The sequence below is a fragment of the Cololabis saira genome, chromosome 6 (genome assembly GCF_033807715.1).
Source record: "Cololabis saira isolate AMF1-May2022 chromosome 6, fColSai1.1, whole genome shotgun sequence".
Lineage (NCBI taxonomy): Eukaryota > Metazoa > Chordata > Actinopteri > Beloniformes > Belonidae > Cololabis > Cololabis saira.
In genome coordinates, this window is record NC_084592.1 from 20,285,738 (window position 1) to 20,313,460 (window position 27,723).

The following is a 27,723-nucleotide window of genomic DNA, read 5'->3' on the forward strand; positions in this document are numbered from 1 at the left end:
AAAGGTACCTTTGTTAACAGAGGTCTGCACAATATCAAAATGTATAAAACAAATGAAATAAAAATAAACTGCCTGCATATATAGAATAAAAATGCTTCTTGAATAAAATAAAACAAATATCCCTTCCCTGCATAACAATTAAATTAAAATACACTGTGCAATTAATACAATGTAGACAGTAACAGGCAGACTTTTCCACTGAGGTTGACAGTGCAAATAACAAAACATTTGTGCAAATCTCAAATAAAACATTCAAGTCAATTTGTCACAAAATAAGCTATATCAAAATCATAAAAAAAAAAATGTAAAAAAAAAATTTTTTTTAAATCGATATAAACGATATTGTCTCGTACCATATCGTGTTTGAAAATATATCGATATATATTAAAATCTCGATATATCGCCCAGCCCTAATTCTCGTCCATCCTCTATTCACAATCATTGGCAGTTGCAAAGTTCACAGAGACCACTCTTTGTTTTATTTATTCTAGTTTCTATTACATTTAAAATGTACCATTACAATAGAGTCATTTTTCCACAATCTTGGTTTAGATATAACGTTTTCGCATTTTAAAAGCAGCCTTCAACAATATTGTGGACACACATCATTAACTTACTTTGCAGATTTGACCTCAGCTCACTTATCTGGTAATTGGCACAAAGTTTTTTCTTTTTCTTTGAGCTCCAGTTCCTAGGGGCTCACCGCTGGAGATGGCTGGCCTGATGAAAGGAGCCCAGCAGCGTCGTACCCGTTTGAATTAGGTTAATTGGTTAATGTGGTTGTATCATGTTCTCCTGGCATCATGGAGACCGTGTCCTTTTTAGTAGACGTGATGTTACTTGCTTTCATTTTCAGAGGTTATAAATGAGCTCTATACTAATTAGATTATCTTTTTGTTGTTGTTTATTTGATTGGTTGAATTTCATTTATTTATTTTCAGTTTTTGTCTTAGCTGAATCAGCAACTCTAAATGTATTCCTTGTGTTTCAGTTCCTTGGGTCAACTTTTTCTATGTTGGTGCCAGAGTTTAGGGTCTTTGTTTTTACTCCTTTAGCCCCTTTATCTTGAGAATTGTTTAGTAATTTAATTTTGTCCCTTTATAAATAACCTAAACATATTTTCCTAATGATCATCCCATATCTCTGGGATGTCTGCACAGCTTCTGACTTCCCCCCCTACTGAGATGTCATTGATCAGTGAGCTTTTTTGACAGGATAATTATTATCTTATGAGAATTATGAAGGCCATGTATGAGCCCAGTTATTCATGAGTAAAATGGGGGGCAAATTTTTGTTCAGATATATTTGCTATTAGACCAAAAGTAGAAGTACTAAGTTAACCGCAGAAATAATTGCATATAAATACAGTTAAAAGAAAGAGAGGAGAATGAGCAAAAAGCTTTAAGTCTAATCTTAAAAGGTAGACAGTGTGTCTGTGTCTCACACAAAAACTGGGAGCTAGTTTTATGAAAGAAGAGTCTGATCGACTCTGCGTCCCATTCTACTCTTGGAAACTGACGAGGAATAAGTGCAGTTTGAGAGCAAAGTGCTCTCTTGGGATGATATAGAACTATGAAGACTTTGAGATTTAATGGAATGTGACTTTTAAAGGCTTTGCATGTGAGGAGAAGAATTTTAAATTTAGTGATGGATTTCATAGGAAGCAGATGAAGTGAAGATGGGACTGAATACTTATGATCTCTCCAATAAACCTTCATCATTTCTTGCTGCAGCATTTTTTGGAACAGCTGGAGGTTGATCAGGTTAAATATGAGACAGAATACTAATAAAGAGTGTCGTAGTCCTGTCTTCAATTTAGAAATAATTTTCTGTATGGATGGGTGGGTGGATGGATGATCTGACAGGGAGTTCCTAATTTAGGCTGTATTATAGAGGTAAGAGAAGGCAGTCCTAAAAACCTGTTTATTTATGAATAAAAGGACAATACTGGTCACAAATATCACCAAGACTAGTTTTACAGTAAATACATGAGTGGACAGTCTATTCCTGAGCACTCAGGACAACAATCGCAGTCTCCTCTGAGTTTAGTAACAGAGAAAGTATTTCTTTAAAACATGCATGTAAACCAGATATCTGACTGGTCTCATCTGGCTTCATGGATAGATGTAACTGAGTGGCAATAAAAATTTGTGGGATGCTGCTTAAAAATAAAAGTAAAAAATATTAGTCCGAGCACAGAACCCTGTGGAACACCATGATTAGCTCTAATATGTAAGGAACACACACGGACTAATAATTATGACTTAAACAAGGCCAATATGGTTCGTTTAAACCTGATAATGAGGTTAAACCTCAACGATAAAGTGGTTTGTTCCATCATATCAAGTATAGAACTGAGATTTAACAGGACAAGTAAATATAAAAGTCTGTTGTCTAAGGCCATGAGGAAATATTTCCTAACTTTCACCAGTGTCGCTTATGTGCTATGATGTAAATTAGATTAAATTAGACATAATGTCAGATGGATGTACTTTACACAATTGACATAGCTATACAGTGGTATGTAGTTTTTGCCATTATGATTATTTTTATATAGTTCATAAAGTGGGTCCAGGTAAAAAACTACAAATGATAAACTATTGGTATCTGTAGTAAGTCTGTACTATAAAGACAACAGTGCTGTGAATCATCAAAATAGTGCAGGACAAGCTATGGTAAGCTATGGTAAGCTTTACTGTAAATGCAAATAAACATTCCAGTGTACTATTGCGAAAATGTATTCAAATCAGTCCCAGGAGGGGAGATAAGGATGTGAGGGGCAGTGAGACGTGGTAACGGTTTAGGGAAGTCAACAGGGGAGAGAATTTGATAAGGAGAAAGCCGTTCGTGAATCTGCTGTTCTTGGTTTGGAGGCTCCTGAAGTGCATTCAAGCAGGCAGTAGGGCCAACAGTTTGTCGGCTGGGTGAGAGGATGGTGAGAAGAGTCCTTGATGATGCATCAAGCTCAATGGCCGGTAGTGCCATTGACGCACTGGGCAATATTCACCACCTGCCGCAAAGCCCTGCGGCCACAGACAGATCAGCTGTGATGCAGATGGCCAATATTCTTTTGATGGCAACATTGTTCACCAGGATGACTGAAGAGATAGGTTTTTTCTTCAGAGTCCTCCAAAAGAAGAGGTGCTGGCAATCCTTCCTACCAGGCTGGAAGTTTAGTGTTTAGTTGCTCCAAGACAGGTCCTCCGAAATGTAGATCTGCTGGAACATGAAGATTGAGATCAACAGCCATCCGATTGATGTAAATGGTGTCGAGCATTCCACCTTGACCTCCTTTGTCATGTTTGTGTAGAGCGAGTTATTGTTGGCAATACCATGCTGCCCACTGCTTTTCCTCCGTCCTGTAGGCTGTCTCATCTTTGTCACTGATAAGGCTGATCATGCTGTTGGAACCATGTTCAAGCCTGCAACCTTGTCTAAAGAGGGAGTAGAGGAGTGGGCCCAGCATACAGCCCAGCTGGACACCAGTGCCCAGCATGATTGTAGAGGAGCATTTGTTGTCTGATCTAACATCCTGAGGTCTGTGGTCAAGAAATCCAGGATCAAGTTGTGGAGGAAGGTTGGATACCTGGAGCTTGATGTAGGAACAGCATCCTCCTGCTTTTGTGGAACGTATATTGATGAGGGTCCAGTGTGGATGAGAGACAGGTCATAGGTGTGCCGACAGCAGTTGCTCAGAAAAATGTCATAACAAAAATGTTTTTAAACCTTTCAGAATAAAAGGAAGAGTTAAAATCTAACACTTGTAGATCCTGGATTTTTTTTTTTTATCATGAGGTTTATCTACAACAATCTTAAAAGCCTGCTGGTCGATGAAGATATTCTGATTACATCTCATAAAGAAATGTGAAGGTAAAAATGTCCTTGAACAGTCAAACTGAGAGGGAGATAAGAGACTAGTTTCTTAAAAAACTATATTAATTAGATTTTATGGACGAATGCAGCCTTAGCAAAAGTCAAGAGCATTTTACAATAGAGGTAACAAAGTCTTCATGAATGAAGGGACAGCCGTGATGCCTCTGTTTCCAGGCTGATGTTGTAATTAGGGTCCTGTCAAGAGAACTTGTTGAGCGTCATGCCTCCATTAAAGGCAGCTGTAGTTGTAATATCAGCACATTTGGACAGGCAATGGAAACAGATGGCAGTGGTGTTATGTAAGGAGGGTGATGAGGGATGGAAACCTCATGAGTAAAATGGGGTTCACTTTCATCCCTTATGTATTGTTAATGAGCAAAAACCTTGACAATGTCCCAAGAGTCCCTTTCATTTGCCACTCGTCTCTGAACATGTACAAAATTGTATTTCTCACAATTGTTCCAAATAAGATGATTTTTTTTTTTTAGAGCTTAAGCATAAAGAATATATATATATTGTATGGTCAAGTCATATATTTTACAAAAACAAAGGGCTCCAGAGATCACAGAAACTGTAGGCCATGTTTACCTGTAAATAAATACAGAAAAAGGTCACAAAGTCAATTATGTTTATAATTTATTAGCAATAATGTTTCAGTATCTGTTCTTCCCAACTTCGGAAATGTGTAAATTATGCTCTTTCTGCTCAAAATGTATTTTATTTTTGATTAGCTAAAGAGACTTTCAAGTAGCACATGATATGAAGGTGTAAAAATACAAGTACGAATGACAAAGTAATCTTCATGTAGTATTTCTAATTGCTACAGTATGTAAAAGCAGCTTCACAACAAATGCTCAAGGCAGCAGCATTTTCACTTCTTTTTTTCAGTCATTTTAAAATAAATCATTGGGTTTATATATATAAAAATGCTTGGTAAGTCAGTGACTGTAACACAAGAACAAATCATTACATCTCCACCGTCATGCTGGATAATTGACATGAGACAGCTGGACTAATATGCTCTGTTTGTTCTTTGCCAAAAGCTCTGCTGTGCATTATAGCCATGCATCTCCACTTATCCGTGCAAATAAAATTATGCCAGAGGTCGTGTGGCTTGTACAGATGCAGCTTTGCAAACCCAACCCACGCTGGCCTGTTCTTTTTAGAGAAATGGGATTTCTCCTGGCTGTGCTGTGTTTTTCTAATTGTTTGGTCATGACATGTTTTTTATTTATGAATAATGTGTTCTCCTAGAGAAATAGTATTCTGAAGGGAGAATAATAGAGAAGGATGGACTCTGAAATTGTTTGGAAATGACTTTCTAAGGGTTCCCAGATTGTTGGGCAGCAAACATTGCTCCTCCAATATCACTTGTGACGTCGTTTCTCTGGCATTGTACTGACGCACTGATAAAAACTCTACTTTCAACCCGGTGGATATAAAATGATCAATCAATCAAATGCATTGGATTAGTAACACCTGACTTCTATGTACAGTACCCTTTTAATGGCTGTGGAAGCTGAATATGTGTTGTTGGTTTTCATCCTGCTTCTGCATTTCGGCTCAGTTTTCCTGAGATAATAATAAGCTTTAATATGCCATATGTTGTTTGTTTATTGAGGTTGTATTTTCTTAATTTTAAGACCAGATTACTTTTTTATTATCTTCTGACATGTTAAACTTTAAAATTGAAATAGGGTATACTTTATATCTTCCAAGACAATGACTGTACTGACTTTGTTGGACAAGGTTGCATAAGTTTAGTGTTTCATCTCTTCTCCCTGACAGACTTATAGATGTTCTAGCTCAGGGGTCGGCAACCCGCGGCTCCAGAGCCGCGTGCGGCTTTTAAGCGCCGCCCTAGTGGCTCCTGGAGCTTTTTCAAAAATGTTGGATCTTTTTTTCCTTTTTTTTCTCTTTTTTTCTTTTTTCTTTTTTCCTTTGTTTTTCTTCTTTTTTCCTTTTCTTTTTAATCTCGACATTTCGACTTTTTTATCAACATTTTGAGTTTTTTCTCAACATTTCGACTTTTTTCTCGAGATTGTACTTCAACATTAATCTCGACATTTCAACTTTTTTCTCGAAATTTCGACTTTTTGCTCGAAATTTTGACTTTTTTCTTCGACATTTCGCCTTTTCTCTTCGACATTTCGACTTTTTTCTTGACATTTCGACTTTTTTCTTCAAATTTAGACTTTTTTCTCGACATTTCGCCTTTTTCTCAAGATTGTACTTCAACATTAATCTCGACATTTCGACTTTTTTTCTCAAAATTTCGATTTCTTTCTCAAAATTTCGACTTTTTTCTCAAAATTTCAACTTTTTTCTCGACATTTCAACTTTTTTTTCTCGAAGTGCAGAATGAAAAATAAATCTTCCCCCAGTTATAACTAATATAGATACATGCAGCATGTGTTGCCTTCAATCTAAGGCTTATACAAGACTTTTCATTTTTTGCGGCTCCAGACATATTTGTTTTTTGTGTTTTCGGTCCAATATGGCTCTTTTAACATTTTGGGTTGCTGACCCCTATTCTAGCTCATTTAGTTATCCTTACCTCCTATCTATCTTGGGACAAGAAAAGTTCCTACCATGAACTTAGATATTGATCACATGAGAAAATGATTGGATGTTTGGTGAAAAGTCACTCTATGTGTATGAAAATGTTAATAATTCCTTATTTCTCTTCAATTTATAGGGAAAAGTCGGTTCTTCCGCTTCCGCCAGGCTGCTTTGAGCCTAATGAACACCAAGCAATCTCTTCCACAAGAGGATCCAGATGCAGTGATGGTGGAATCTCCCAAAGAGGACCAGAACTCAGTGGCTCTGGAGAGCTTCCCCTCACCTACAAAAAGCATCTGCAGTCCTACGGAGGCCAATGACACGCGTGCCCTTATAAGCTCGAGCCACCACTGTTCCCAGGCTAGCATTGGCCCTGAACCGCTTGACCATTCATCCCTTAAACTCCCCTGGGAGAAGCTGTACCAGACGGAGCCACACCAGTCCTCTACATCCCTGTCAAACACCTTCCCTAGAGGCAGCATCAGCAGCGTGAGGAGAGCCTCATCCATCCATGAAATTGAGGGCTATAGCTCCAATTCCAAAAGTGCATTCAGGGACCGGCATTCAAGTGAAGGTATGCACCACAGCTGTAATTCGTAATCAGGGATACAGGTACCCCATAGGGTATTCTGCAGGAGACAAAATATACATGGGAAAAAAATTTGCTCAGACAGTCAAAAATTAAGAACTGAAATGATCTGAAGAGGTTTCAGCAGAACATTTAACAGCTTGTTTGAACTTTGGATAAGAGTAAACTAACCAATGATCAAATGTAACGTAAATAGCATAGTGTATAATCTTATATAAATAGCTATAGGGTCTGAAAAGTGAAGTATTTATGGCATGATGACCCTGGGTGAAAAAAAATTGCAAACAAGCCTGTGAGGTTGCTGAAACCGGGTATTTTCATACATCCTTGACGATCCAATCAGTGGACAGCTTGAAGAACAGGTTCAGATGTGATATGAAAATGCTTGCCCACATGCGCCTCAAGTGAACTCTTGTGGTTCGTTATTTGGCATTTGTGCTCTATAAACACATAGCTTGGATCACACAGTCAGCTTTGTCGACTGAACAAACGGGTGGACGACAGTTGGTCTTCTTATGTTTCTATAAAATCACAATTAAATGCAGTGACCTGAACTAGATCATTTCACATAAATTAACATGGTTCAGTAACCTTTTTCAAATTAAGCTATCGCAAAGTTTTATCTTTTTTTAATCCATTAAATTAATTTATACAACAGAGGCAAATAGAAATGTGGACAGCAAAAGAACAACCATAAAATAATTGATTTAGGATGGTGCAGAGCTTTGTGTCAGCACTCCGTTACCATCAAAAGACACACAAATTGATGCATTTAATTCCTGTTTTAGTCTTGAACGAGCCTCTGAAGGAGAGTCAGCACAAAAGAAGAAAGAACAACTTTATGCTCTGTAGTACATCTATGAGCTCTACGTGGCTTGTAAAGAGAAATGCCACATTCCTGCTGCTCCTCATAAATTTCTTACATTAAAACAACAGCAGCAGAAATGTGGTCAGCAGCCATTAAAACCCAACTGGCAGAACTTGCTGGACAAATTGAGTCGTGACTTCACAGCTACTTTGTTCGCCGTCACTGCAGGGATTAACATTTAAAAACAAAGGTAGGTTTTCTGTGAATGAACATTCTGTGATTCAGATGCTGCTATTTGAAGAATATTTTTGTTTTTTTCTCTGTAAAAATAAGAAGACTTTGTGGTTGACACTCAGGTCATTAGGTGGTCCTTTAATGTGAGGTCTGAATCTCAGTGCATTCACGCTTGCATTATTTAGTGCTCAGAACATAGAGAACACGTATGAGCTTATTAACATACTTGTCACTGGATGTTATACCACAAATAATGTTATTTCTGAGTAAGCTAATGGCCTAGATAATATTTTTAGTATGTATTATGGTCTATTAAAAATAGAATGAATTAATCAAGCTGTGCTACATGTGATTAAAATATTGTTTCTTTATGGCCTTACATACTCCCTGGATATTATGTAATGATCTAAGTCCAGCACTTCCTCTAGCAAAGCCAAAAAAAAACTAAATATGACAGTGCTAATTTGCCAATTCACAGATTCAAAAATAGTCAAGCAGGTTGAGATGGAAGTGGCCATGTCTCTGCAGAGATATGACATGAACATGATCCATGAACGGTAGGTTGGAAATTGTTGGGTTTCTGTTTGTAAATATGTCAAATGAACATGTTTGAATCTGATATATGCTGTTATTGACTTACTTTTTGGGTCCATCTGAAGTGATTGTGGGTAAACACCAGATGAGAAGGTTTGGCTTCAGTTTGAAATCAGTGCCTGGCGCCACGACGGCAGATCGAACACATCAGGACGGCAGAGAAAAACAAGCTCACTGATAATAAGACGCTCAATATTATATCGTAGATGACAAACCTTCAAAGCTGATGTTCAAAAGGCCGATCTTCAGTCACACCCAGTAGCTATTCTACTTCTTTTATGATATGTTTTCTTAAATGTTATTTCTAAAAATGTGTCTTCTTTGTTTCCACTGTCCACTAAATGCTGTCTTTAGACAATGGTAGCTATTACAGAGGTAATAATGAGTTTGTGCTTGCGACTTCATTGCTTAGTGCTGCCTTGAAGCATGACTTTCAAACAATGTAATAAGCGTTGACACCCCTCAGAGAGCCTCTTCTACCGGATAGATTGAGTGGGCTTATTACATTTCATCATGAGCAACCCATTTTCACTCCCGGGGCGTCAAGTACTGCTGTAACTGAAATACATACAAAGAGCTGGCCAGCGCCAGTTCCTAACACACATCCTTAGATAAGTTTAATAAGTAGGGGGAGACATTATAATGGAGTCATAACTTTCAAACAAGTTGAATTAAAAAAAAAAGTCATTAGTTAGCTGTAGAGAATTAGCCTGGCCAGCTACTCTCATGAAATGGGTGTGGTGACCTTCCCATTCACAGCCATTTCCATCTGCACAGAACCAATCACAACAAGGCTGGGATGGGGGCGGGCTTTAGGCGATGACTCATTAAGGAACATTTAAGAGCTGCTATATTCAAAACAACCAAAATGACTGCCGTCACATGCTTTGTTCCTCTAATTGGTATAATGGCATCCGGAGGCAGTTTCCTCTGCATCCATTTGTACTTCAAAGTTAAATCCAGAAGAACTACTAAGACTAATTCTTTGCATCAAGGAAAACAATTTGGGTGGCTGGCCAGGGTTGTATGGAGCGGATTAAAATCACGTTCAGCTGTTTTGAGGCAAATACAGCTGCTTGGTAAGGCTTAGGCAACTCAGTTTCCTGGTTACGTGTACATATTAGAACAAGTTTATTAGGTTTGGGTCATACAATCCTAGATCCTGGTTGGGGTTAAAAATATACAGCTTAGAAATATCAACAAAGCTCGGTGGATAACAAGACAAATGCACACATTTTCAAGATGGTTTTATTGGAATTTTTAAATCTGACAAAGACTTCCTTGTGTGGGGAATTACAGAGGGCTGGTGACACCACTGCATTATTTGACGCTTTTGCACTGAGATTGGGTTCTTATGAGAAGTGATTGTGTAATTGGATAATTTTGCCCCTGCACTGCATCGCCTGCCAATGTAATCATTTTTTTTTACTGCATATGTGTCATACTGTAATGGCTCGTATAAAAAATGTTAATCGTGATGTCGTTTTTGGATGAAGGTGCATGCCTGCTTGTGGTGTTCGATACCAAAGCAAATTATGCTGAAGTGAATATTGTGAGAAAATCCTGAAGGTCTGCAATGCCATGCATGACATTTTCAAGAAAATAGTCTTTGCAAATCACCTTCTCCATCTACCCTTCTATTTAACCAATCACCATCAGTGTTGCATGCTTAACTGATGAAACAGAACAGAAAATAAAGATAATTTTATATAATAATGGAAATATTTTACAAATACTTCTAACTTTAATCATATTTATCTATTTGCAATCAAAATCTGTTCCTACAACACAAGTTCCTTGTGTTGTACTGTTCCTTTTGCACGTCTACTGATGACTACAGAATAAATCAGTCAGTGGTCCTTGGTAAGAGACTGCTGTCATTTCTCTATAAATAGATCTACAGTATATAGACTCCTGTGTATTGCTGCTATGAAAAGATGGAGATGATGTATTCCTTTAATCTTAGTTAAATCCATGCTCACAAAACTGAAAGTGGTTTAAGATCTGCTCACCAAATCAAGTCTTACAAATTCCCATTTTGTACTTATATTGACTGCACCCTTGCTTTAATTGAGTCAACCAAGTTTACTAAGGGAACTAATGGAAGCTGTATTTCCTGTGAATCATTAGGCCCTTTCAACCATGTGTCCAGCCTGCTTGGCTCCACCTCTGACTCCCACATCAACAAGTACAGCACCATCAACAAGCTCCCTCTGATCGCGCTCAACTTCTCAGAGGGAGCTGATAAGAAGGCTCATTCTCCTCCAACATCTGAGACCATCATAGCACCAAAGGTCAAAGACAGAACTCACAATGTCACAGAGAAGGTTACGCAGGTGAGTCCAAATACGTGTCTTTGCTTGATATTACAGAACCTTATGGGTTGTTTTGTGGCCGAAGCACCAAATTTCTCAGCCACCTTCACGTCATCTGAGGCTTGATTAAAAATAACTTGGTTCTGTATTTCAGAGAACACAATTGGCAGTGTTTGTGTTTGGGAAACTGGCAAAAAAACAAGCCATCTCCATCTCACTGCACCAATATCAATAATAAATCCTGGAATATCTGTATCTGGTCTCTGTGTTCCTCACTTTTCTCCACAGCTGCTGATCTAGTCCGCTTCAAACTTGGCAGTCTTTTAGATTTTTTTTTTGGGATCCAAATAAAATACTGAGCCAACTTTGAAGTTATTGCGATAAGCAGTTATAATGATTTGGCTAAAATGTGTTTTCTGTTGAAGTTTAAAACTACCTAACGGGGGACATGTAGGAAGAAAAAGCAACTAAAACTCACATACAAAGCGTGTCCCACTCAATATATGCTTATATTTGTACAACTTTAAGTATATTTGTGTGTAATGAGCCTTAACAACAGCCTTTTGTCTGAGTCGTTCGGGAACATCTGCTAACTCTAGCTACAGAAAATAACCAGTTTTACGCTTTGAACTACACAGCAGTGATGCTGAACTGAGAGGCTGGCGAGTGATTTTAGGATACAGAGATTCACTGATCCTCCAAACATGGTAATTTTCTAATTAAGTTTTGTGCTCGTAGGTTAAAAAAACCAAACGTCTTGTTATTTATAGGTTACAGACGTAGCACATTGCCAGCCTGGTGCCATCCCACATCATTAGTGCAGCGGTGACATTTAGGAGCTGATTTTATCCTTGTGTACAAATGCACAAGGTTATTTTAGGATTCTACTAGAAATGGTTTACTTTGATATTGAAAAACATATTTTTTTTTATCATACTGTACTTTTGCTGGAGCTCCTCTTGTCACCTTCTGGAAATGCTCTGTTGCCATCTCTTTAAGGTCATCTCCCACTAAGTCCGTTCAGCTCTGACTGGCTGGTTGTACAAGCAAAAACAAAGTGGTGAAGGTTAGGTCCATAACTCTGTTCTTTGAGTATAAACATACCCCCCTGAAATCTGTCAGCTCCTAACAAAACCTGAACAACGGCAGGACTCAGAAACAAAGGACAGTCCTTACATGCAGCGCTGTTTCCATTTTGAGAATGACTTCCATCCAAGTATTAGTGTTTAGTATGTGTACCATCAGCCAATGGTAATAGTTAAAAGCCAGTGTTTAGCAAGACCGTAACCATAAAAAGGCAAATGAAAATAAAAAAAATGTGCCAAACACATTAAACATCTGCAATCCTAAATTAGAAAAAGTTGACAGCAAAGAAATACAAAGAAAAACAGAAACTGACTTTTATAACTTTATTTCCTTTTTTAAATCCATTGAACGTGTGAATGTGCATCCATTTTGGATTCGAAGCATTTCAGAATTTTGCCCTTCCTGCTTGCAATACTTAAAAAGCATTGTTTCATTGGAAGGGATTTGTTGTGTAAGTTGTTAATTTGTCCAATTCTACCTGCGAACACACCTCAAGATTATGCCCAGTGCGGGGCTCATCATTCTTGCATTTATGCGTGTCTCCATAGATTGTCCTTTGGGGAAAGGTCAGGACTGCCAGCAGACACACACTCCTCCTCCCTGCCCTGTGTTTGTAGTGTGTGCAGAATGTGGTTTTGCATCATCATTTTGAAAGTTGCCTGAACGGCACAGGAAATATACACTACTCTCAAATGTCATTGGGATTCTGCGCATTAATGTTGTTATCATAGAAGTGTATCTGACCTTTGCCAGGGCAACTTATACAACAACGTACCATCACAGATCCTTGCTTTAAGACCGCTAACCGTCTGGATGGTCCTTTTCTTCTTTGGTCTACGGCACCTAGCGCTTATTTCTTTCAAAAAAGATATGAAATATTAAATAATCTGATCAGGATACATGTTTCCACGGTCTAATGGCCTCCAAGCCCAGAACAAGTTTGGCATAATACAGAGAAGGAGAATCTGTAAGCAAATAGATGGCACCATTATTATTAGCCCCAAACAAGCCGAACAGTGCATACCTAGATGTAAAATAGATTTTGAAAACACAGTGAAATACAGGGATGTTATTGTTGACACCTTAAGCTGGAGAACAGGTCACTAAAAATGGGATTTATCCCCTGAAAACTGGGACATCTGCTCAGAATACTTCCTCGAAATGCGCCAAACGAAAAGCTTACTTGATGGTGTTGCCATCCCCATCTGTCAGGAATTGTCTCCTCCAATTCTTCCCATACCATAGTAGGTACCTGTTCTGCATGTCGGACCAGATATATGAGCCGGAGTATAACTGTTGTACCTACTGGTTCTGCGCTTCTTCTTTTCATGCAGAGTTTGTGGCTATTTCAGGTAAAAGTTTCACTAAGCTCCAACAATATGTTTGGGAGAGACTGATGATTTATTAAAAGCTCCACATCTATAAAGTTGTCCCAGATGAATGGGATGAATGTGCTTCGATAACACCTAATAAAACAGCTTGTCAACAAGATCAGGTGAGCAGCTCAGCGTGGATTATGAGCTTGTGTTACTCTACATTATGACATGACTGTGAACAAGACAGTTCAAACAGTTCAGGAGCAGTGGGTGAGAGAGCAACCACCTCTCTGATTAAGTCTGACGTGTTTTTTTTACCGCCGGGCAGTATCTCAGGTTACAAAGCAAAGTTGATCCAAGAAACCATATGAACTTCCCTGAACAGCAGCTTTCTCATTCATAAATGAAGAGCCATCGTCTTGATTAAATGGTTTGAAGTCTGGAGACACCAACGACATATGAAAGCTGCATCTTCTTCCTGACTGACGCCATGGCCTAAATCTATAATTCACGAGCTGAAAATAGGGAAATGTGCTGAACAGAATAGAAAGACCAGTTTCCCTCACCCTGATTCCTACCGTATGTTCTGCCATGAAAGACCCTTGTCTTTCGCTGCTATTGGTCATCAAGCCACAACAGGGGAAAACCTGACCTTCCTGACCACAATGAATGATTTATCATCCAGCCTGATATCATTTATCCAGGGAAATCACACAAAATTGTTTGCTTATATATATATATATATATATATATATATATATATATATATATATATATATATATATATATATATATATATATATATATATATATATATATACACAAAATTGTTTGCTTTATTTATATATATATATATATATATATATATATATATATATATATATATATATATATATATATATATATATATATATTATCCGCAGAGTAAACCTGAACATGACTGTTTTCAGGTTTACTCTAAGCGGTGGAAGATGGATGGATGGATGGATAAACCTGAACTGCTTTCTTCATTTTATAATCTGCAATTTGTATTCAATGTATTATTTTTTTTCCCAAAAACAATGCAAATGTAGACCATGCCGGTGGCAGTCAGATATTTTTAATTATTCGCCCTGCCAGTCGCTCATTGTGTAATACTTGGATTGCTGATCTTACCTTGAACAGTTTGCTATTGTGACACAATTGATGTGCGGGAAGTCTGTGAGCTACTGTACCTTCCAGCCGTTATATGAGATACTTTATTATTGTTTTGTATTATTTCTTCAACCACAAAGAGAAGCACTCTCTGTATCAACTGAGATAAGCAACAGAAACAAAGTCTAAGCTTTGTTAGTAATCCCTGTCAAATACATAAGGCTTGTCTGATCAAAGTGCAGTGGTGCGGTCCGGTGGTTTTCTTGGCCTTTTTGACCTTCTAACCACTTCTGCAGGTCCTGTCACTTGGAGCTGACGTGCTGCCAGAGTACAAACTTCAGACAAACCGCATCGACAAGTTCACCATCCTCCACTACAGCCCCTTCAAGGCCGTCTGGGACTGGCTGATCCTGCTGCTTGTCATCTACACGGCAATCCTCACGCCGTACTCTGCCGCTTTTCTCCTAAATGACCAAGAGGAGCAAAGGAGGCGCGAATGCGGATACTCCTGCAGTCCTCTTAACGTAGTAGATTTAATGGTGGACATCATGTTTATTATTGACATCCTCATAAATTTCAGGACCACTTACGTAAACCTGAACGAGGAAGTGGTCAGCCATCCGGCGAAGATAGCCATCCACTACTTTAAAGGCTGGTTCCTCATCGACATGGTGGCAGCAATCCCTTTTGATCTTCTCATCTTCGGCTCGGGATCAGATGAGGTATGTTGTCTTGAATAAAAGTGCTGTATTTTGCTAATGTTTTATAGCACATTACCTCAGAAATGCCTGTGCTGTTAAACCAACTATCAGCGGCAATAGATTTTTCAGCGTCGGCTCTGAAAGGATTACTTAAAATGTTTGTTTTTTTCCCATCTTACCTTATTTCCTTCCTTCTTTTTTCTGAATGACGCTCATTGTGGAATCCATTTCCACAGATTAATGGCTTACCAAATGGCAATCAATGATGCATTTATGTGAGGAGAAGACCAACAGGACTATTTGCACAGCTTACATGCAGATGCGAGGAGGTCATTGGTAGGCTGGCTGCCAGGCCTGTGGGCTTGTTTGTGTGGTAGGATATTTCCCCTAAGGCTCTGGATCCACTTCAGAGTTTTATCGTGCTTTGTAGGCACTCCATTACACCAGAAAAGCTCCTGATTATAGACCATAATCATCTTTTCCATCACTGCTGCTGCCACTGCTGAGTCACTTCACTATTTCACAAAAAAAAGGATACCGGTTTGTCTCCCAAGAAAGAAACAGACTAAAAAGTACCTGTCAAATTTACGAGAGAATTTTCCAGCTGCCTTTTTTTCTTCCCCGTTTTTAAGTAAGTGGGCGTACATTGTGATAACGTCGTGATTTCTAACTTCTATTAATAGTTGCTTAGTGTAACTTTCTAATTTTAATACTGGTCACGCAACTTCCTCTCAGTTTTATTCTCATTCAGAAAACGAGCCAACGGCAGACAGTGGCAGATGGTTTTCACAAGGCTCATTTCATTTAGAGGCTTAATAAGATGGTTTTAACCTACAAACGCTGAAGGAAACCTTTTGATTAGGACAGCAAATACATGTGAAGTAGATTTCAGTCCATACCCGAAGATTGAGCACATTGTGGAAACCATTAGGGGAAGCTGGCGTCATGCAGGGAAGAATAGTTGTGCTAGGAACAGAAATACAAATGATTTACTGTGAATAAAGAAATCCATTGCTTACTTCCATCTTAAACTGGTTAGTGTTGTTTCTGTTAAAAGTAAATGGGGCAGGGGTTTAAATGAGAGTTTTATTGCTAATGTAGCCACATAATGTGATTACATGTTCAGATGCTTTTAAGAGGTCCTTTTCAATCAGTTAAACAATCATTAGATTGTTTGCTTGCTTAGATTCTTTTTGGTTTGTTTGTTTGATCTGCAAAAAAAAGCTTTTCTCTCAAATTTTGCCTTTTTTGTTTAATTTTGTATGATAAATACTATTTTGAAGTAAAATATGATGATGTCATCAAGCTTGAACACGCTGATTTGATGTCAGACTCCCCATATAGACATATACATTTATAGAATAGTTAATTATATCACGATTATTTAAAGTCTATTTTATAAGAAGGGTGGTGTTAAATTGTGCAGAATCTGAGCTTGGATGAGATACTAACACTGGCATTAACAAGCCAAACTGTAGTCAGATGAAGACAACATTTGTATTTTTAAAGAGGTTTTATATTTTAGAGCAAACTAAAATAAAGACTCTAAAATATAGACCGTTTGATATTTTTGTCTTGCATGTCTGCTTTGTGTTGATTTTGCTCAAAATCAACATTAACCTGTGTAATGTTCAGCCTCTGGCCCTCTAGCTGTGTCTCACTCTTTCGCCGTCACGTCCATATTGTGAATGTGCAACATGGAGTTGGGGGAAAGACTGGTCTGCTCTGTTGACTCATACATATACACTTTCAATTTTATTTTTCAATTCAATTTTATTTATATAGCATCTATTACGACAGAATTGTCTCTAGGCGCTTTCCAGAGACCCAGAACATGACCCCCGAGCAATTAATACATAAACATAACATAAACAATGGCAGGTAAAAACTCCCCTAGTGGGAGAAAAACCTTACGCCAAACAGTGGCAAGGAAAAACCAGCTGGGCAGAGCAGGAAAAGGGAGAACCGACAGAGAGAATGAAAAACAAAGTAAAGAGACACAGAAGAGAATAAGCACTTCTTGTTTGTACAACTTTACTAAAACATGCAAGCAAAATATCTAAAACATGCAAATAAACAGTTTTAATTGTTCATCTATGGCTAAAATCCACATGCACCTTTACTTTTGATGTTATGTTTATAACATTGAAAAGGAAAATATAAGTTTTCTTCATTTTGGCTGGAACAGATAAATCAGTGATCTTTTTTTTTTTAAATGATTTTTACATTTTGCCTATTGTTTAATTTTGTAGTCAGCATAACAGTTTTTTAAGGACTAGTCTTACATCACCCAGCGATATTCTTAACGTTTCCTCTAACGTGAAGGATCCACTTGTACCACCTGAAGAAAGGAGACCTTGTGTGACATTTCACACGATTATTATTAGTAGTATTCCTGCTTTCTCTCTCTTTTTTTTCTTAACTCATTGCTTATTTATGAACCCTCCATAATTATTCAGCTGTCTCCTTTAAGCACAGCTGCAGTTGTTGTGATGATGGATGGCGCTGTGGTTGGACGTGGTTGTAGTTTAGACTTTGGCGGTCGGCGCGGTTGAATGTTCTGCAGATTTGTCTGGCTGCTGCTGTTGTATTTAATCTGGCACACCTTTGTGACAAACATGCAACCAACACAGCACAGATTCTTACATTTAAAAGCCATGACGACCTCCTCTTATTCTCTTCGGAAAAATGATTAAAGCTTTCTCTCTGTGCCACCACAGCTAAAGATGCACTGGCCCTCACGCTATAAACAGTATAAAACAGTGGTGGTCAAAAATGATAAATTAGATGTCATTATGATATAGATCATTTCTTCTTTGTGGGTCAGTGTCAGTGAGGACATGCCCCAGCACTGTACTCCGATTATGTTTATTCTAAGACTAGCATTCAAATGGCTAATAAAAATACTAAGAAGTTTCCTTTCCTTCATATTTATCCCCAGACAACCACGCTGATTGGCCTGTTGAAGACAGCGAGGCTCCTGCGGTTGGTGCGCGTAGCCAGGAAGCTGGACCGCTACTCTGAGTACGGCGCGGCGGTCCTGATGCTGCTCATGTGCATCTTTGCCCTAATTGCCCACTGGTTAGCCTGCATATGGTACGCCATTGGTAACGTGGAGAAGCCTTACTTGGAGCACAAGATCGGCTGGCTCGACAATCTGGGCGTGTCCATAGGGAAGAGATACAACTACAGCGATCCTAACTCTGGTCCCTCCATCAAGGACAAGTATGTGACAGCACTTTACTTCACCTTCAGCAGTCTGACAAGTGTGGGCTTTGGAAATGTTTCTCCGAACACCAACTCAGAGAAGATCTTCTCCATATGTGTGATGTTAATTGGCTGTGAGTGCTCAAGTATTTTTTTGCTTTCAGTGGATTGAGTCATCTTTATTTTGTGCTGGTTATTCTTATCAGATAGTGATTAAAGCTGCATTTATTCACATCTGTTCATAGCAGCTATTAACAAGTGAAAATCTTTGTCCACTCACTCTCGCTGATCACTGTCTGATCTTTTTATTTATTTTTTCTTTCCAGCGCTTATGTATGCCAGTATTTTTGGAAACGTCTCGGCCATCATTCAGAGGTTGTATTCAGGGACGGCTCGCTATCATGCTCAGATGTTACGGGTCAAGGAGTTCATTCGTTTCCACCAGATTCCCAACCCACTGAGGCAAAGGCTGGAGGAATACTTCCAGCACTCGTGGACTTACACCAACGGCATCGATCTGAACACGGTAAAGAACAAAAAAGGGCTCAATATGTCACCGTAAATATATCATGTTTAATACTGAATGATCATTAGAAAAATGGATATGCAAGAATCTAAAAAGGACTTTCTTTCTCCTGTCTGCTTCATTTGGACTGACATCCCTTCATTGGTAAGAGCAGGAGGTACATTTGATGTTGTTGTTTTGTTTGTCTGCTTTCACATCTGTTTAGGTTACTACTTTTAAAACAAGATTTCTGTGAAAAAAAATATTTTTAGGGCTACATTCTGTGTAGCCATCTTCGTTATTTCACTCAGAATTAAAAGGTAAGGAAAAATGAGCAAATGTAGTATTTACTGCACTTTGTTTACTGTAACAGTTAATATTGTTGATTAAATTGTTGCACATTTGCTTTCGTTTTTTTTTTACATTGACATGTTTCTTAACTTAGAATGACACTTTGAGTAAACAGAAGTGTCTTTTCTGCTCTGTTCTGGTCTTAACATCTCTGTTCATAGTAACCTTAGAAAAGCACCCAGATTGCAAAAGACTTTAATTCAATGTGGATTTATTGTCAAAAAAGTAGATTTTTTTTTTCTTAAGGTAAACGATTGATGGTGTATCAACCATCAAACAATCATCCAATTCCAGCCAATTAACCAACGTTGAAAAGATGTCATTGAATCAATGTTGTTTTGTGGTCAAATTCTAATGCCAACGTCTAATCAATGTTGAATCAACTGTTTGTTGCCGACGGCTTTTTGTATAATTTAAATGTCAGGCTTCAATGGTGATTCGATATATCTGCCTATCCATATTTCAACGTTGATTCACTCATATTTAGCTATCTGGGCTCTCAACCCTCAGCGGTCTGGTCTTTTTTAAATCATTCTTTTAGCCTTGTGCAACCAACTTCATTCACATGTGCATGAAATGAAACTGAGTGACAGTGAACATGGGGAAGCCAGACACTTCTAGTCTGGGCTCCGTTTGTGATGTAACAGTGTGAGTCTTGAATAACTTATTCTTTCAGATCCGGGCAGATCTAGACAAAATGACAATGTTGTGTTATGTTAAACCTGAAAAATGTGCTTTTTTTCCAAACCTAAATGCCAGTATTAAAGGTATATAATTACCTTTCTGTATTTCCAACATGTTATGTCAGTGGTTTCCCACTCTCATAGTTATGAAGTGTTATATCCAAAAATTATATATCCTTATACGTAAGCACAAAATGATTAAATTCATTTGTCACTGTCAACAATTAATGATAGCGCTCATGTAAAGTATTACCTAAGATAAAGACTAAGCAGAACACACTTTTAGAATTTTATTCCACATTTGATTAATTGAACGGGGACCATTGTACTCCCCGTTAGAGCTGCATGTACCCCACGAGTTTGTTGAAAACAGGATACGCCATGTTCTTCCAGCAGGTCATTAAGGGATTCTACCATTGCCAGGAATGCTTGGCCCGCAGGGCTCGTTCGGCGTTCACCGAGGTTCAGCACAAATGAATATGGAGGAAAGTCCATGATAGGTCATGCTCTTCTTTTTTTTTTTTTCTTTCTTCATGTAGCTTCAACGCTCTGATTAGTGTTTGGGCTCATTATCCTGCTACGCTGCGAACCTTTCCTCCACAGAGTTGTAAACCAGAGCGCGTCTCTGAAGAGCGGTCGGGGCGGAGCCAGGTGTTGAACTGCAGCGTAGGCAAAACGCTTTCCAATATGAACATTCCCACAACCATTTTTCACGGTTCAGCGGTTTTATTCTTTCCCTTGTTCGTCGCCTCACACCCTTCACACTGCTGTTTCCACAAATTTCAAACTCGGACTCATCAGTAGACAGTTTTTTTTCGTTATATACAGAGAAGCGTCTTATCTTTGCTGTACCAAATAATGCATTTCATTTTAATAACTTTTTTTTTATGTATCCCTCCATAAATAACGCTTAAACGATGGTGTCGTGCTGAGGCAACTGATCCCGTTTCTGATTTTATACTTTGAAGCAGTGAACAAATCAACCTCTGACTCATCCATTTAGTGCTGAAGCATGCATCCCATTATCACGTTGCTACTCCAAGCTGCACGCTCGAAGGCAAAAGCCTCATTTATAACAGCTGAACAGTGACTTGAGTAAGCCTCTGATTATCAAACCCACCCAGGAGTTTTCTGAACACTTGCGTCAGTGGGATGCAACTGATAGAAAACAAACCTTTTGTAAAAGTTGAAATACCATATTCCAGAATGTTACGATATGTATGTATTTATCCAACTATAATATATGAAATACTATAATTATTCATAAATATACATGAAATATTATGTTTTATCCGATCTTTGCAGGCCTTGAGATGCAAAACACAGCCCTGGACAATGAAAAAACATGGCACAATCCCGATTTTGAACCTTTGTAAAACACCTAATTGAAAACCTGCGTCTCTTTAAGGATTCCAAGCTGAGCCTATTTGAGTATTTCACTCACAGACTTTCTTTGTGTCACAGGTGTTAAGAGGTTTTCCTGAGTGCCTGCAGGCGGATATTTGCCTTCACCTCAACAGAAATCTTCTGCACAACTGCAAAGCTTTCGAAGGAGCCACCAAAGGGTGCTTGAGGGCCTTGGCCATGCGCTTCAAGACGACTCACGCCCCCCCCGGAGACACTCTGGTCCACGGCGGCGATGTCCTCACCGCCCTCTACTTTCTTAACCGCGGCTCTATTGAGATCTTGAAAGACGACATTGTGGTCGCTATCCTTGGTAAATACACACTCCTTTGTTGATGAGGCTACCGTTGTCCTGCTGCATGCTAATCTGATGATTTGGCTATCATTTTTCTGGTTGTGGTTAACTGTGTTGTGCACAAGAACTGGTTTCAGAGTTGTATTTGGCCATCTTTGGACTCCTCTCGCTGTCCTGTGTAGGACTACCGTTTTGTAGTTACGATTGAACATATCACCACAATTCTTTCACGTTACCCATCCTTTATTTTAGATAAGTGCACATTGTGTATTCTATTATTTGTTAAAGTTTGTTATGTAAATTCAAAGAACGTGGTGGCAAAGTGATGATGAAGAGAGCTGTGGTCAAAGAGACCAGGAAAGGACAAGCATTAGGAGAAATATGGATTATATAAGAGAAATTTAAATTGTGTAGTGAGAAGAACGATTGCAGTCATTGTGCCGGTGAGTTATCAATGTTTGGTACTAGAGCTGGGTATCATCACTGACCTCCCGATACGACACGATTCTGATACACTAGGTCCCAAGTCGACAAGATTTCCGATATGATTCGATATCGATATTCTAGTTACAATAGCAATTTGGCGATGGAAGGGATTCTCAAAAAAAAAATAATAATGATGAATGATAAAATGGGGAAGAAATCGGGATATATATATATATATATAGGCTATATATATATATATATATATATATTTTTTTTTTAATCGATAATTGGATTTACATATCGATAATCGTTCCTACACATGTATATCAATAAAATATCGATATACCAATATTTTTAACCCACCCCTATTTGGTACCATTGGGGCAAGTTTTTTAGAATCGCAATCTTTGGTTTTAATTTTTATTTTTTTCGCAGAAGATATCCTCATGTAATGCTAGAACTAGAGAACTAGAACTAGAGGTTCTGATTCTGAAAGACATAAATTGTTGTCTTTGGGCACTCGGATCAGGTGGCAGACTGTGTCTTTGATGTCCTTTACTCATCTGTTTGCTAAGAGCCGTTACGACTGTTGGCCAAGGTGCAGCTTTTCACACTTACCTTATGTGTTTTGAAAGAGTTATACATGCTTTTATGACCAAGTAACTGGATTGTTGTAATTTCTTGTGTGCTGGCTGGGATCAGTCATCTCATCACCAACTTCAGCTGGTGCAAAATGCTGCCACTTAACTGGGACAAGGAACCGTTACTATATCCTCACTTTTGGCATCCCTCCACTGGGTTCCTGTCCATTTTAGTATGGATTTTAAGTTTGAATTGCAATTTTTGGGGTTTTAATTGGGCTGGAACATGATATTTGTGTATACTTCCACCACTTCCAGAGGTGATGGGTTTTTTTGGTAGCTGGCTCCATTCTCTGTAACAGCGTACCTTTACATATAAAAACACTTCAAACCCTGCCGGCCTTCAGTTCGGGTTGAGCTTTACACATCTTGTCATATTTTGGTCAACCATGGTGGTTTTTAAATGTCCTATATTAAAAAGTTTGACCTTGACCTTTTATAATAAATATGAAAAAAGCCATAAAATAAAACTGCAGGTGTCTGGAATGTTACTAAAGCATTAAAGAGAAACAAAACAGAACATGAATCCAGGAGATAAGCTGGGGGGGGGGGTCATGCACTTCACATTCATTTATTCATTCATAAGGCTCTGTTTTAACTTAACAGTTTGAGCTACCTCTGTGTGTTATTGTCCAATCAGCATAAAGCCATGCGACCAGTGGTCCCGCCCCTTCTGGCACGATTTCAGACAGGTTCAGAATTGCTCAAATTCTCTCCCATAGACTCATTTATTATCAGTTTTGTTTGTTTGTTTGTTTTTACATTTTAAGCGATCCATCATGCATAAGTGCTTGTGTCATATGTTACATTGGCCCTAGAGGGCAGTGACGTCACTTTCAGAGTCATTATGGCTACTGTTCGCAGCTTCACAGCAAATGAAGTTCCTTTCAGTCGGCATACTAACAACAGAAATTGGCAGTGAAATATTTAGGCCCCTGAGATCGGTGAACTGCAGATGAACGAGCTGAGTTTGGGTTAAATTTGCGAGATGAATCCTTTCTAGAGCTGAACCTGACAGAATGAGGTTTAAGTGCGGCAAAGGTTGCTGCTGCATGCAAAACGCGTTATATACAAACATACCTAAAGAGTCACTTATCCCAAATTCTTTGTCACTTATTTATAATTGCTCTTTGCATAATGGATAGTCAGTGCTTTTGTGCTTTAGTTTATTCCTGAGAAGTTTCTTGCCCAAAAGTTGTTCCTTTGATATGATATAGTGATAACTCATAGTTTCTTCTTTTTCCTTACAAATACAGTGGGGCAAAAAAGTATTTAGTCAGATACCAGTTGTGCAATTTCTCCCACTTAAAAAGATAAGAGAGGCCTATCATTTTCATCACAGGTATATCTCAACTATGAGAGACAGATTGCAAAAAATCCAGAAAATCACATTGCCTGATTTTTAAAGAATGTATTTGCAAATTATAGTGGAAAATAAGTATTTGGTCAATAACAAAAGTTAATCTCAATACTTTGTTATATAATCTTTGTTGGCAATGACAGAGGTCAAACGTTTTCTGTAAGTCTTCACAAGGTTTTCTACACTGTTGCTGGTATTTTGGTCCATCCCTCCGTGCAGATCTGCTCTAGAGCAGTGATGTTTTGGGGCTGTCGCTGGGCAACACGGACTTTCAACTCCCTCCAAAGATTTTCTATGGGGTTGAGATCTGGAGACTGGCTAGGCCACTCCAGGACCATGAAATGATTCTAACGAAGCCACTCCTTTGTTGCCCGAGCGATGTGTTTGGGATCATTGTCATGCTGAAAGACCCAGCCACGTTTCATCTTCATGCCCTGCTGATGGAAGGAGGTTTTCACTCAGAATCTAACGATACATGGCTCCATTCATTCTTTCCCTTACACGGATCAGTCGTCCTGCTCCCTTTGCAGAAAAACATCCTTAGATCATGATGTTTCCACCCCCATGCTTCACAGTAGGTTTGGTGCTCTTTGGATGCAACTCAGCTTTCTTTCTCCTCCAAACACAACAAGTTGTGTTTCTACCAAAAAGTTCTATTTTGGTTTCATCTGACCATATAATATTCTCCCAACCCTCTTCTGCATCATCCAAATGCTCTCTAGCAAACTTCAGACGGGCCTGGACATGTACTGGTTTAAGCAGGGCGACGTCTGGCTCTGCAGGATCTGAGTCCCTGATCGTAGTGTGTTACTGATGGTACTTTGTTACTTTGGTCCCAGCTCTCTGCAGGTCATTCACTAGGTCCCCGTGTGGTTCTGGGATTTTTACTCACCGTTCTTGTATCATTTTTACCCCACGGGGTGAGATCTTGCGTGGAGCCCCAGATCCAGGGAGATTATCAGTGGTCTTGTATGTCTTCCATTTTCTAATAATTGCTCCCACAGTTGATTCTTACCTATTTGCAGATTCAGCTGGTGCAGGTCTACAATTTTGTTTCTCACATCCTTTGACAGCTCTTTGGTCTTGGCCATAGTGGAGTTTGGAGTGTGACTGTTTGAGGTTGTGGACAGGTGTCTTTTATACGGATAACCAGTTAAAACTGGTGCCATTAATACAGGTAACGAGTGGAGGACAGAGGAGCCTCTTAGAGAAGAAGTTACAGGTCTGTGAAAGCCAGAAATCTTGCTTGTTTATTAGTGACCGAATACTTATTTTACCAAGGAATTTACCAATTAATTCAGTAAAAATTCTACAATGTGATTTCCTGGATTTTTTTTCCCCCATTCTGTCTGTCATAGTTGAAGTTACCTATGATGAAAATTACATGTCTCTCTCATCTGTTTAAGTAGGAGAACTTGCACAAATGGTGGTTGACTAAATACTTTTTTCCCCCACTGTATATTGAAAACTAACTCCATTGTCCAAGAGGAGAGGAACTAGCTGGCCACACTAACGATTACCTGAATCCTTGTTGTGAGGGCTGCATGTGGTTGAAAGATACACCCCTCGCTGTGAGGCTTTCCTCTGAAGTGTCCGGTGGCTGCTGTGAGAGCACACTAGCAGCCGGTGTATCATATCCCTTTTTCCTGAGCCCCTGCTTACACTGTTGGCATTTAGTGAACCCCCTCGCCAACAAAGGGGTTTTTCATGATGGCCTTCAAACCAGACTTCTCACCCTTTGGACAAAAAAAATATATATTTTATGGCATAGTTTAAAAGCTAAGCCTAAAATATATTAGATTTTATGACATTAACTTTGCTGAGGAACTGGTTCCGTTACCTGCTTCCCATTATCAACACAAATAGTTCCTTTGAAGTGCACAACAAATGAGGGACGTCAGTCACCATCAGCCCCTTCTTTTCGCCCCCACATCAAAGCTGCTTTGTGTCCGTGGTTATTCCTCAAGATACAAAAAAATACATCAAAGATGGAGAGAAAAAAGTGATCCGCAGGCCTTGGGAGAGCATCTTCACAGAGAGGAGAGGCTGTTTGATTTTTCTTTTCAACAAAACAAACACGGCTGATGGGCTTCGGTGAAAACCGATGAGTAGATAGATACGCACCACGAATACAACAGAAATCCTCCGTAAACATATATAGGTGCTTTTCTTATCGCTGACTGATATGATCGTTATATTAGGATTATATGATTAATCCTTGCCTGTGTTGTATGTTTGTCACTAACAGGAAAAAATGACATTTTCGGAGAGTTGATCCATCCTTTTGCCAAGCCCGGGAAGTCCAACGCCGACGTGCGAGCTTTAAGCTACTGTGACCTGAGCACCATTCAGAGAGAAGATCTGGTGGAGGTGATTGATATGTACCCAGAGTTTGCCGACTACTTCTTCAACAACCTGGAACTTACCTTCAACCTCCGAGACGACTCTCCCAAGGTAGATATGAAAAAGCTTGTCTAACGGGACCCACTTTTCCAGTTTCAGGCCGATTCAGTCGTCACCATTGCGGCAGATTCTGAATCTGTTGATCAATTTTCAGAATATAAATTTCACTACTTGAAATGATTTGTACAATTTACATTTTTTGTAGAACCCTGATGTTCAAGATTGTGATTCTGATGGCGAGAACAATCAAACCATAAAGAGAAGAATCTCGTTCACGCCGAATCTACCTGAAGGTCAGTGGAGACGGCAGCCTGCGGTGCAGCTTTGTTGGGTTTACTCTGGGGTCGACATCATCCGCTGATTGGAGCTCGCTGGGAGCACGTGTGTTCTTTATGTAATATACCATAGTGCCACTGACTCCTGCTGACTGCCATTTTCTAGGGGACGACAAGGAAGTTGTTAAAGATGCGAAAAAGGAGAGAGGCTCTGACTCGTGCCTAAAGCGGCGTTCGGTCGTCCTGGATTCCTCGTCGCTCAGCGTTCCAGTCCTGGACCCGGATCTCCCTGTCGCGGAAAACTTGAGCAGAAGAACATCTACTGAAGGTACCAGGATCTGGTTTTATAGATGAAATGTGCATATTTTAAATTGATTTATGTATGTGCTTGCTGATTATGCTGCATTTCTTATAATTTAACATAATAGTGGTTTGTTTACATTTATATTCACTGCAAAAATCCGGATGATTACTCAAATCTACGGAGCCCCTCTGGTGACATTTGAAAAAAATAAAATAATGCGTGGCCACGCATTAATATCTCGTGGCCACGAGATAATCAATGCGTGGCCACGAGATAATCAATGCGTGGCCACAAGTTTTTAATGCGTGGCCACACATTATTTTATTTTTTTCAAATGTCACATGTTATTACTACACTCACCATGACAATACTCTTGCTCTTTAATATAAATAAACTATAATTACCGTTACTAATGATGAACATCCCACCAAGGAAGTTGCATCCACGAAGTCCAGACAGTAGGTTCTAATGCCATCCACGAGTAAAATAATGCGTGCGCACGAGATACATAATGCGTGGCCACGCATTGATTATCTCGTGGCCACGAGATATTAATGCGTGGCCACGCATTATTTTATTTTTTTCAAATGTCACCAGAGGGGCTCCGTACAAATCAAATCAAATCAAACTTTATTTGTAAAGCACCTTTCATACAAA

At 39.0% G+C, this 27,723-nt stretch overlaps 1 protein-coding gene across 1 annotated transcript in view; it reads left to right on the top strand.

Moving 5' to 3' along the window:
• The window catches only part of LOC133445971 (potassium voltage-gated channel subfamily H member 7-like), a 55,416-nt gene that overhangs the window by 18,751 nt on the left and 8,942 nt on the right, over positions 1–27,723 (top strand). The window contains exons 4-13 of the mRNA XM_061723581.1: positions 6,572–7,009; positions 9,015–9,035; positions 10,791–10,996; positions 14,808–15,233; positions 18,154–18,553; positions 18,746–18,945; positions 21,423–21,675; positions 26,333–26,538; positions 26,693–26,780; positions 26,929–27,090. Of these exons, the coding sequence (XP_061579565.1) occupies positions 6,572–7,009; positions 9,015–9,035; positions 10,791–10,996; positions 14,808–15,233; positions 18,154–18,553; positions 18,746–18,945; positions 21,423–21,675; positions 26,333–26,538; positions 26,693–26,780; positions 26,929–27,090 (2,400 nt within the window). The remainder of the gene's footprint in view (positions 1–6,571; positions 7,010–9,014; positions 9,036–10,790; positions 10,997–14,807; positions 15,234–18,153; positions 18,554–18,745; positions 18,946–21,422; positions 21,676–26,332; positions 26,539–26,692; positions 26,781–26,928; positions 27,091–27,723) is intronic.